This window comes from Anoplophora glabripennis, unplaced genomic scaffold (assembly GCF_000390285.2).
Source record: "Anoplophora glabripennis isolate ALB-LARVAE unplaced genomic scaffold, Agla_2.0 scaffold313, whole genome shotgun sequence".
NCBI classification, from domain to species: domain Eukaryota; kingdom Metazoa; phylum Arthropoda; class Insecta; order Coleoptera; family Cerambycidae; genus Anoplophora; species Anoplophora glabripennis.
The window spans coordinates 3704-17146 of NW_019416419.1; the positions used below are offsets into that span (position 1 = coordinate 3704).

The 13443-nt window shown below is 33.2% G+C and overlaps 1 protein-coding gene across 1 annotated transcript in view; it reads left to right on the top strand.

Moving 5' to 3' along the window:
- Window positions 1–812: 812 nt before the first annotated feature.
- The window catches only part of LOC108908516 (S phase cyclin A-associated protein in the endoplasmic reticulum-like), a gene marked incomplete at its 5' end in the record, with an annotated part of 35192 nt that continues 22561 nt past the window's right edge, over window positions 813–13443 (top strand). Inside the window, 2 exons of the mRNA XM_018712573.1 lie at window positions 813–978; window positions 5527–5718. Of these exons, the coding sequence (XP_018568089.1) occupies window positions 813–978; window positions 5527–5718 (358 nt within the window). The remainder of the gene's footprint in view (window positions 979–5526; window positions 5719–13443) is intronic.

A 13443-nucleotide genomic window follows, 5' to 3' on the forward strand; every position in this document is an offset into this window, starting at 1 on the left:
TATATTTTTAAAAAAGGTATTCTGCAATGTTATGAACACAGCGTACAAATGAGCATTCTTATTATCCGTAGAGTCATCCAGCTACAACACTAATTCATTTCCTTTGATTTTTTCAATTCATTGGTCATGGGGGTGCTATATTCTACCACTAATTATTTTTTTTGGACAAAAGCATATTTTAAAGCAGTTTCCTATCAGACTCATTAACCACGATGTTCATCATATCTAAAGTAGCCGGTATATGTATATGCTCTTCTGCGATGGTGTGATGCTTTTTACATTTCACGACTCCATGATGTAAGATGCTAGCAAAACATCGTTTGGTATTGATGCATTTCTGAAAAACGCATTTTTTTGCTGATTCAGTTATATCAATTTCCTGGCAAAGAAATCACGAAATGTGCTAATCATGTAGTGGTGAGTGGTTTCTAAAACGCGGTTTAATTTACTTGGCAGCATGCGCCCTGCTACCAAAATTGTCCCTCTTCGCTGTTTTTCTGTCCAAGTTGTAAAACAAAACTCTGAATAACTGGCATCACATACGATATTTTTATGTATCATTAAAAATACAATACTCATATTATACTCATATTTATCTGAGACAGTAAACGAGAACTAATGTAACTCTTATGTCATGTACTAAAAATCACCTAAACTGGTCAATAAATCTGAACCAATTCTATTGTTTATTTTTTTTTATCCAATTTATTAAACCTAGTAAAACAGTATTTAAACATTTTACCTATCATACTTGTTTACAGTTTCTAGGATCCAGATTGTGAAGACTCTAGAGAATATTTTTCTTGTTACAGTTTTTCCGTATGTGTTGGTGTCGTGGAACAACTAGCCCGGTGTTGCCTAGCCGTTCGAGAACCTGTTCACGATATTCCGCCTGCATGTTCGTTCCTCCTCGCTGCCTTAGAATTTTTAGCTGCCTTAGCGGACCATTGTCCAGAGGATTTGGATCCTACACACCTAGTAAGTACAAATAGATTAATATTAATAATTCCGTTACAAATTTTTCTCATTATACTAACTAAATGGAAAATAACAGTATACATAACAGGAAAATTTAACAGTATACAGGCAAAAAAGAAATTCAATCACATACGAAGGTTTATTGTTTATTACAGGTATTTTTACATAAAATGATAACTTAAAATAGAAATAAGGCCTAATAAATTTTCTTATACAAGAAATCTAGCAAAACAACAAAAATTGAATAAAATATGAACAATTAAATTTTTCCATAACCTACGAGGTCTGTTCAGAAAATAACCTAATTTAATTTTTTTAAACTTTATCATTCATTTCATATATTATTCCTCCAATATTCACACACTTTTCCCAGCGGTTTTTCCATTTCGCGAAGCAGTCCTGGATAGTTTCAATTTGAAATGGCCCTTAAAGTCTGCGATGAACTTACTTTGCAGTCATCAAGTCTGAAAAGGGTGTCCTTTCAGCACTGAATTTAATTTTGAAACTAAGAAAAAATCGCTAGGAGCCAAGTATGATGAGTCAGGAGGGCGAGGGAGGACAGTAATCTGATTTTTGGTACGAATTGACAAAGCTGAGTGTGCGGGCGCATTGTCATGCTGCAAGAACTATTAGTTGCCTCACCACAACTTTGGTCTCTTTTTACGTATTTTTTCACGTAACCGTTGTAAAATGCCTTGATAGTACTTCACTGTTTCAGCTTGAGACAAGAATTCAAAATGCACAATTCCATTAAAGTCGAAAATACAATGAGCATCACTCTGACATTGAATCGAGACTGATGCGCTTTCTTGGGGCGTGGAGATCCTTTGCCAATCCATTGTGATGATTATTATTTTTTTGTCTCAATGTCGTAGCCGTAAACCCAGCTTGAGTCTGTCGTTATAATCCTTTGAATGAATGTTTCATCGTCATTGTATCGTTCAATTTTCTTTCTGTAGTTCGGTCATCAATCGAGGAACACATTTTGCTGCAACTCAATGCATGATCAATTTTTCCATCAACATTTCATGGTATGATCCAATTAAGGTGCTAACCTCTTCTGCAATTTCTCTGATAGTCAATCGGTGATTTGCACGCACCAGATCTTTGACATTTTGAACCTGGGTGTCATCACTTAAAGCCGAAGGTCTTCCTGTTCGAGGATCATCTTCAACTGACCGACAACTTGCAAATCGTGAAAACCATTAGTAACATTGCGTACGACCCAGAGCATCATCGCCGGTAGCTTATTTCAAAAGTTGAAATGTTTCCGTGGAAATTTTCCCAAGTTCCACGTAAAATTTTAGGGTGCATTCCAGTGCAATTCCAGAAAATCGTGCATTTCAAAAATCGCCACTTCGAACACTTAAACACATTGCACTCAAACAACCATATCACGGAAACTAAATGAGATATCAACAATCCAAGAACGTGTGGTTACAGAAGAGGTTATGCGCAACGCAATGCTGCCAACCACGTGTCACTAAATATCTCCATTAGCACGTAATTCAAACATGTCGCTTATTTTCTGAACAGACCTCGTATAACTAGAGCTAGGTAACCTTTTCTATAGTAGGATCGTATTCAGAAATTTTTCTAAATTTGCACCTATTTTGTGAACACCCTGTAAAAGCTGTAATAATAAAACTTTGTATCTAGTGTTTTGAGGTGTGATCAAATCGAAAATGCTATCCATTTATTTCTTAAAAAAAAAGCCTAATGTGTTTTTATAATTTTTGAGGGTCTTTTATTAATGATAGTAGGCCTTAGAAAAAAAATATAATATCAAAAGGTAGTACTATCACATAAAAAAATTTTGGAAATCGGCCAACGGCATCCTAAATACGGTGGTGTTCCGAATTTAAGTGAAACACTATGTGGAATTTGAAAAACAAATTGGATTTATAATAAATTACATTTAAAATAAATAGTTTATGAAAATAAAGGAAGTGATCCCTTCATAATGCATAAAGAAATTATTCAATTTCTAAACCCCTTAAAACCGTACTACACTGGATCCCTTGACAGGCAATGATTTATTACTTTGCATCGATTATACTGTATAGATAGATGTACTACAAAATCATTTCATTTCATTTTAATTTCATGTTAGTCAGATTTCGTATGTCAATTAATTTCATTTCAGAAAATGTTAAATAATTTCAGAAAACAGTCATATTTTAGGAAGCATAAAATGTCAGTAAACGTTTCTTTCTTGTCTTCATCCTCAGAAACGTCGTACTTGCCTTGTTTAGTATTTTGTGTTTCTGCGGATGTTGATAAAAAATAAACTGTTATATCAAATTCAATATGTATATGCCATTACACTGTTTATTAAAGATAATAATTACAAGCAAAAAATACCGATAAAAATATACAAAACGTAACCAAAATAAACCGTAGTATATCGAGACTTATAACATAATTTATATTTCAGAAAGCATAAAATGTTTTTTAGTAATATATTTCAGTTACTAATTTATTACTGATGCCTCACAGTTATCACATGTAAAAATGATGAATGAATTAAAAGTGTGAATAAACTTATATTTAACAGCAACATAACCAATTTTAAATATTTTTATGATTCTTTCTGAAATTTATATGGCATATGCAATTGACATATCTGAAATACTTTTCTTGTTTGTATTATCAATATCTATACTATTACTTTGGACAAAAACTACCGATTATTTTTGCAATTTAAGAATTGTTTTCTCTGTCATTAAATTTAACGATATACTAGTATTTTGTTTTTGCAGGTCTAATTTTTAAAACATGTGTCATTTAATTTAAAACAGCAACATAAAAATTACATTTATTTAGAAGCAATATAAAACAATATATAGTATGTATGTATGTAGGTATGTACACAACCCGTTTTATTTTTCTTCCTGCTCCTTTCTGAAATACAGAGCATATTTTATACATAAATAATTGACATAGTTTGCATTATATTTTAAAACTGAAATTGAATATTCGGAAATACTCCTCAGGCTTTCATAAATGGGTTTATATGGAAAAGTATGGAACGCATAGCATGCACAGAGAGAAATTTAGATATTTATAACACTTGCACATACTTTGATCATGTAGACATAATATAAAACAGAGACAAAAATAGGAAAATATAGTAGTATTTTTTGATTTTTTAAATAAAAATGTAACGAATATATCTTGTTATTTTAAAGGTATTAATTCGAATAAATTGTTACAAATTTTCCTAATTCTCATCAAATTACTGCGTTCCGAATTATAGGAATACCCGAAAACTATAACTTCCTCAAAATTATAAATCTTACACACGTTAATCTACACCCCTTAGAATGAATGACTTTTTTTCAACTATAATTTTTTTGAAAGATAAAGTAAATTCATCGTACACAAGTGCAGTTTTTGCTTTTTCGGAATTATTTTGGCAAATATTAAAAGAGAATTATGAAAATAATTAAATTCTTGGATTAAATGAAAATATTATTGCCACATATTTGTAATTTTTTTATATAAAAAAAATGATTGTACTATGGTATGGGTACGGGACCATTCTGAGAGTTGTAGAAACACGTTATTGTGTGTTACTATCATATGTGTTATTAGATTTAAGATAAAAAATATAGGAACGTTGAATAGGTTATCGCTGTTTTCCAACAGATGGCGTTACCAGAACTGCAAGCGTGTAATTTAAGATGGTTAACGAACCTATAAACAATTACTATAAGCAGACTTGAAATTCAGTGTATGTTATTTCGCCGAAATGTAAACTACTTTTTTTCATAGTGTTAAACATATTGAATTTCGTGCTGGAAAAAGATTTGCGGAGAATTTTACTGTACCTACTAGTTTAGTCAAAAGAAATCTGCAGCTGAAGAATTCTTGCTGAAACTTACGGCGACCATATTTTGTCACAAACAACATGCAGAGATTGCTTTAGACGCTTCAAAACTAATGATGTTGATGTTGAAGAATTGGCGGTATTCCTTCATGAGAACTCATGTCAAACGCTAATTGAACCTGCAAAATCATAAGGAACATTTTCGAAACGTTTGAAAGCATTAAAAATTATTCAAAAGCAAGGACATTGAGTGACGTACGAATTGAAGCCGATAGACGTCGATTGACGTCTTTGCACATGTGAACAGCTGTTTCAACGGCAGAAAAGGAAAGGTTTTTTGCATCGAGAACTTGTTCGACATCCCATTACAATTTACCTAAAATTAGTGTATTTAAAAATGTATACTGGAGCTTCGCTTGTGTTATTACTATGCTAATGCTATGAACACCTACAAATCGGGACACTCGTGTACTTTCATACAAAAAAATATTTTAGGAAGAGCTCCATTGACGCGACATTAATAATGACCTAAAATTAAATAAATTATCCGGAAATAGTATTAATGAAAAAAGTGCCAAGTTCAATGTGCCAAAGTATTTGGCACATCACTAGATAACCTTCAAAAACTATTTTTTATATTTTCAAATGTTCACAATCTGTTATTAAAAGGTTATACAAAAAATATTTTTCCCTAATCCAAATTTTCTCAATTTCAGGTTAGCACCCTACACGGCACCGAGCTGCTGGGCTGCGTCTCCATGCTGTACGGGTCCCTGCTGCCACCCGCCTCCACCCCCAGAGTCGAGGGACAGTCGCCGCCGGTAATTCCGGTTCCCTGTTTAAGTTTGGCCACGGCTACTTTTAAACTCCTAAGAAGGGTTGCGGAGCTGGATCTCAACAAGTTCCAGGCGAGTATATTTGAATTTGTCTTGTTTAAAATCTGAGAACAGACATAAAAAAGCCCGGTCTCGATCGCTAAACGGGGGAGACCAAGTTTTAAACAGAGAGGTTCGTTGATGTTTTATTTTCAAAACCTACCTAACTCAGATATTCCTAAAAAGTTTGTGTGTACTTTAATTTTTTTTTCATTAAAAACGTCCAAGGAAGGGGTTAAAAAACTATAAATAGTAAATATTTTATTTTTGTTTTTATTGTTTTTTTATTTATTATACGGACTATAGGACATCAGACATAAGTACTGACAAAAAGTTACATATCATAATATTTTGCAAAACATTTAACATGTAGTCCAACGTTTTGTTGGCACCCTGCACACCTGGTTTGGTTGTCTTGTGATATTACGTAATGATCTAGTCTGTCAAAATGCATAATATTTGAAACATGCGTTCCTGTTTGATAGGTGTATATTTTTCTATTTTGGACCAAAATTGTTTTAGCACACTTCTTCTAAAACTCAGTTGATCCATAGTCCCTCCTGATCTATGAATGTGCTAATAATTTTGAAGAGCCATGTCAAAACTGACTTATCAGGGAGAAGTACCGTTTCTTACCGCGGATAGCGACCCTATACAAACTAATACTTTGATCACAACGATCCACGTCACCCATATTCTTATTGTACAAATTTATTATGTGTGGTTGTTCAACTTGAACGTACTTCTTCTCTTTTTGTGAATAAAGTCTCCCATTGCGAATTGATCCGCAGATATTGAAACGGAAAGTTACAATGTTATTATCATTCCACTTGAAGAAAATAGTATTAGAATCTCTAATTTTTGCGTAATCATACGCACTCCTGATTTGTTTCTTCAGCATTTTTGAATTCTGAAGCGGACTTATTGGAATGCGCTTCTCGCAGATTGTTCCAGTACCGGACATATTTTTTTTATATCAAACACTAACAAAACAGGAGCAGAAAAAAAGATGAAATTGCAGCTGAAAATGAATGAATACAATGGCTATCATTTTTCCCTTAGTCTGTCAGCATGTGCCAGAATAACAGAGGATTCCACACCGAGCTCTTTGTACTGTACACTTATTTTTGTGGATGCACCCTGGTATGGTTTAAACCAGTTTGTGTCTCCCAATCACGTGGTACCCATCCAGAGTTTATAACCATATCTTCATTGGCTTATCATGAATGTACTGTATGTTTACATCTATGTCTACCATTTTATGGAACCATTGCCTCATCTACACTGTGTTCTGATCCGACATATTCTATGAATTTTATGTTGAGGTAATCAAAAAACGGTCAAACCTTAGCAAACTTATCTGATATGTTCAGGTTATTATTATCCACAAAGTGAATATTTGACATTATATACATATTTGTCCCTGCTATTAGGGACGAAAGTGCGTACTTTCGACCGAGGTATGAAGAAAAATCGTATACACTACACGGGCCAAAACTTGAAATCTCGGTCCTGCTCGTCATGATGCCCTGAAAATTCAACTTTCGGCCCTTGTGGTGTAATATACTATTATTTCAGATAAAGTAACAGTTTGTAGTTTATTTTTATGGGACGCATATCTGTTGGTTTCATTTACAGTGAAATTCAGATCATAGTCAAAAATCTTGAAAAACAATGTAGCTGGATTCTCTTCAAGATAAGTATCCTATTCTTCTTGAAAAATACATGTGTTTTTTCCTTCTTGGCGAAAAGTGAGGATTTGTTTTTTATTTCGATAAGAGGAATCTCATCTTCAGAGTCCCAGACTTCATCAAGTCTAGGTTTACAAGTCACTTGCACTTTGGAAGGCATATACGAATGAGGTAGGTTGTTGACGTCGACAATTTCAATCTCTAGAATATTCATCAGTCAGATCATCGCAGGCGTTTTTCGGAAGTAAAAGAACAGTTTCCTCTGCTTCAATTTCGTCATTTTCGATCATGCACCATCATGAAGAGAGAAGCCTATTAAATAAAAATTACACGCAAAACTATCAGTAATAAAATAATTTATTGAAAAAAGCAAAGCATTGTACATAAAAACATATACATAAAAAGTTACAAACGTATTTGAAGGAAAGGAAACAAGTAACCCAATACTAATCTAGAAGAAGCAATGTCAAATTTCAATATTCTGTGTATGTACAGAGACAAACCACAAAAATATAAAAGTAAATTTTCATAAAAGATTAACTTTACTATTATTGTAGCTGTAGGCATTGCTAATGACCTATATGTAGATCAGTAATCTTTACTGTCATATTAACGAATTTTTAAATTTAGTGTGATGGAAATTAACATTCACTCTACATTTTTACTACAAATTTAAAAAAATATATTCCATTCCAAAACACTTATCACATTGAGGCATATATTCCGACATTTTCTAAAAGAAGTCACTTTATAAACTCACAGAAACATAAACTACGCTTTCGCATACCAAATAACACCTTCGTGGTTAAAAGTCGGCTAACTAGCAAATATGTTTACAACACTAAGGTAAAACAAGTTCAGACGTGTTATAACAAGTTATCCTTGTAATATAGGACATTAGGCACATCTGGGCTAATGACAGATGAATGCCAATTGTTATTATTATTTTTTCGAAGTGTATTTTTATAGTAAGATTTGTTGAAGTGTCTGGTGTAATGTAAATAGTTATTTCTTTCAGCGTTTAGAGATGTTACGGTGTTTGTGTGTCTTCATAGTTAAATTTATTTGTGATAATACGAAAACACACTTGTATACGAATCAGAAAAGATGAAATTTAAAAACAATGCATGCCGTAGCTCTCAATTGGGTGTGTGCGCGGTTGCTTGAGGTTGCATTAACCTGTCAAGCGGCTAGGTATGAAAATTACAAAAACAAAGTTAAACAAATCAATTTCCTCGACGGAATTTGAGAAACTAAACTTATGAATGGTGTTTTTAAATGTCAAAGTTAACCACCGTATGAATAAGAACGTATTTTTTTTGTCTTGACTAAGTACTGTTTATAGTGGAACAATTTTATAATTATACGTTTACAATTTTACAACGAACGAACCGACCAACTACCGCAGGATACGGAAAGGAATCCTGCTGGCTCCCCGCTGCATGTGTTTGCAGAAGAGTTTGCGCTAACTGTGTTTACCGTAGCCGATACGTCACTAGCGTTGCCTTTTAATTGAATCATTTTGCCTCCGACTGAAAATTAGCTTTGTTCAAAGCCGACTTGATTCCATCCCGGCCTCCTGGGACCCGACCGGGCTCCTCTCCAAACTTCGCCCGCACCGATTGTTTGCTCTGGTTTGCACACGCGATCATCATGTTTGCCTTCTGTATCGCTGTGTCTGTCGGTCGCGTGTAGGATCCTTCCTCGTTTCTGAATTAACTGGCATCGGCTCGTCTTATGGCTCGCAAACGGTAATCGTAACTTTCTTAGTATAACGACATTAGTTTTGTTTTGGTTCCACTTTCGAAAACAGTTTAAGTACTATACAGAACTAAATGTNGCATATCTGTTGGTTTCATTTACAGTGAAATTCAGATCATAGTCAAAAATCTTGAAAAACAATGTAGCTGGATTCTCTTCAAGATAAGTATCCTATTCTTCTTGAAAAATACATGTGTTTTTTCCTTCTTGGCGAAAAGTGAGGATTTGTTTTTTATTTCGATAAGAGGAATCTCATCTTCAGAGTCCCAGACTTCATCAAGTCTAGGTTTACAAGTCACTTGCACTTTGGAAGGCATATACGAATGAGGTAGGTTGTTGACGTCGACAATTTCAATCTCTAGAATATTCATCAGTCAGATCATCGCAGGCGTTTTTCGGAAGTAAAAGAACAGTTTCCTCTGCTTCAATTTCGTCATTTTCGATCATGCACCATCATGAAGAGAGAAGCCTATTAAATAAAAATTACACGCAAAACTATCAGTAATAAAATAATTTATTGAAAAAAGCAAAGCATTGTACATAAAAACATATACATAAAAAGTTACAAACGTATTTGAAGGAAAGGAAACAAGTAACCCAATACTAATCTAGAAGAAGCAATGTCAAATTTCAATATTCTGTGTATGTACAGAGACAAACCACAAAAATATAAAAGTAAATTTTCATAAAAGATTAACTTTACTATTATTGTAGCTGTAGGCATTGCTAATGACCTATATGTAGATCAGTAATCTTTACTGTCATATTAACGAATTTTTAAATTTAGTGTGATGGAAATTAACATTCACTCTACATTTTTACTACAAATTTAAAAAAATATATTCCATTCCAAAACACTTATCACATTGAGGCATATATTCCGACATTTTCTAAAAGAAGTCACTTTATAAACTCACAGAAACATAAACTACGCTTTCGCATACCAAATAACACCTTCGTGGTTAAAAGTCGGCTAACTAGCAAATATGTTTACAACACTAAGGTAAAACAAGTTCAGACGTGTTATAACAAGTTATCCTTGTAATATAGGACATTAGGCACATCTGGGCTAATGACAGATGAATGCCAATTGTTATTATTATTTTTTCGAAGTGTATTTTTATAGTAAGATTTGTTGAAGTGTCTGGTGTAATGTAAATAGTTATTTCTTTCAGCGTTTAGAGATGTTACGGTGTTTGTGTGTCTTCATAGTTAAATTTATTTGTGATAATACGAAAACACACTTGTATACGAATCAGAAAAGATGAAATTTAAAAACAATGCATGCCGTAGCTCTCAATTGGGTGTGTGCGCGGTTGCTTGAGGTTGCATTAACCTGTCAAGCGGCTAGGTATGAAAATTACAAAAACAAAGTTAAACAAATCAATTTCCTCGACGGAATTTGAGAAACTAAACTTATGAATGGTGTTTTTAAATGTCAAAGTTAACCACCGTATGAATAAGAACGTATTTTTTTTGTCTTGACTAAGTACTGTTTATAGTGGAACAATTTTATAATTATACGTTTACAATTTTACAACGAACGAACCGACCAACTACCGCAGGATACGGAAAGGAATCCTGCTGGCTCCCCGCTGCATGTGTTTGCAGAAGAGTTTGCGCTAACTGTGTTTACCGTAGCCGATACGTCACTAGCGTTGCCTTTTAATTGAATCATTTTGCCTCCGACTGAAAATTAGCTTTGTTCAAAGCCGACTTGATTCCATCCCGGCCTCCTGGGACCCGACCGGGCTCCTCTCCAAACTTCGCCCGCACCGATTGTTTGCTCTGGTTTGCACACGCGATCATCATGTTTGCCTTCTGTATCGCTGTGTCTGTCGGTCGCGTGTAGGATCCTTCCTCGTTTCTGAATTAACTGGCATCGGCTCGTCTTATGGCTTACAAACAGTAGTCGTAACTTTCGTAGTGTGTAGGATATTAGCTTTGTTTTGGTTTCACTTGCAGAAAGAGTTTAAGTACTACACAGAATTAAATGTACAGTAAATATGACTGTAAGAACATCGTCTACTAATTCTAAAACTATGAGATATTAAAAGCATATTATAGTAATATTCTTTGAACGATAGAGGGCACCAATGGAGTCCGTATTGTTTGTTTCTTGAATTAACAGTTAACGAAATGGTTTATTATACATAAAGTATACATCAACAAAATGTACATGTGATATTCATTTTTAATTAATATTTAAATTTAAATAGAAATTTAATAAAAATAATAATAAATACAGACAAGTCAAAAAAAAACATTAATAATAAGAAAACTTTTAATATAAAAAGAAAAAGGCATGTATCATACAAATAAAGAAATAAAATAAATAAAATACTATTAAAAATGAAAAATGAAACTCTATCATATTCTTTCTCAAAATCATTTTCAACATTGAATTCATTCTCATCAGACGAAGCAGCTGTGCGTTCGCCATCACTTTCCGTTATGTCCGCGTATATTGCTAAACACATCCTGAATTATTTTGTGGTATTACAGATTGCACTCGTCGGAATAAGATTGATTGGGTAGAATCATTATCAGAAATTACAACTTCATTAAAATTTTTATGATGTTTAGTCCAGGTAAAATTAATCTAAAAAATGTTTTGCATCACTGATGAACTTGAACTAAAATTAAAAAACATTTTGCTGTAAAAAAAAATCAAATTTTCTATAATTTTCTGAAGATATATCTGGAAACATTTTAGCTTATATGGATAAAAAATTCTCGAAGAAGGGTTGCATCAACAGATAGGTACAAACCAATATACCGGGTGATTCAGTTTAGTATTCGCGGCTCTGTATCTCTTTTATTTTAACAAATAGCTATAACAAACCCTATATATTTTTAAATCGCCGCTCAAAGTCTATCAAATGACATTATTAGATCGTATTCATGGCAACATAATGTCAAAATTACTATAGTAAACTGTTTTTGTTCAAATGGCACACTATATTATTTTATCAATTCTGGAAGATATTTTTCTTCTGCGTTCAGCTATATAAGGAAGTATATAGTTTCATTAGAAATATTGCTAAAAAAACAGCAGAAAAGATGAACCCTACTTAGCTAAGCTTTATTCTGAAAAATGTTAGCCCGTTGCGAAAACAAGTTATTATGTTTTTTAAAGTAGCAAACTTTATTTTTAATACGATAATAATATAACAATTTAAAACAATACTTATTTCAAATGTTTAAAATGACCTCCATTTGCTTCCAAACACAGAATAGCTCTGTTTATCACTCCCTCTCTACAAACACAGTCTAGAGTTTTTTCATTTACTTTTTCTTTTAGAAGAAAGAAATCTATAGGAGTGAGATCCGGAGATCTAGCAGGCCATTTAACATATTTATCAAATGTTCTTCATCTCTTGCCCTTCTGGGTTTAAAATTCTTTTCTTTTGAAAACTTCCATCTGCTGCCAAATCCTGGCTAACTTTCTGAAAATTTTATCTGATGGAAGTTATCTCTGCGGAAAACGATGTTGGTATAAATTCCTGGCAGCTTTAGCGTTCTTTCGGCACTCCTCATAAAAAAATGATATTTAGTTTTTCTTGGTTACTGTAAGTATTCATGTTATAATTAGTTATAGATAGAATAGGTGGGTACAAAGTGTCAGTTATTTTGAGAAACCGTTATTTAGAAACCTCAAAATTCCTGTTTCCGCAGCTGGCTATCATTTTGCAGTATAAAACTACTGAAAGTAGGGTTCATCTATTCTGCTGTTTTTCTCCGGCTCCGGAACCGCTCAAATTGAAGAGAATTAAATTATAAGTCCATAGGCCTTTTTAAAAAAAGCAAAAATTAACAATTTTTTCTTCCGTTGATTTTCTTATGATTACTCAAAAACTGCTGACGCTAAAAAAAATTAAACTGCAGATCTGAAAACTAGACACTTGAAGCTTCAATTTCCTTTTTTTTTATTCTCTCCACGACCATTTCTCTCCAAGTTACAGCTCTTTGAAAATCACCCAAAATTTTGTGATTTTTTTAATATCCCTTAATTCATGAGCCTTCATAAATGTTTACAAATCATGTGACCGCCGAGCTTAGGCAACCAATATTGCACGTTTGGTACCGCCAACCGAAAATCCTCAAATCTTAGCGTCACCAACATTAATGATTACTTTACAATGATCAATGTCGAACCGTTGCGATCGCTGATTGGTTGAATTTTAATTTTCACAAGGAGGCGTGCTTATCCGGTTTTTGGATAAACATTGACTTTTCATATTTTTTCCATACAGTATTCAAATATTTTCATGAAATATATTGTAAATATTTTCAATTTAAAGGT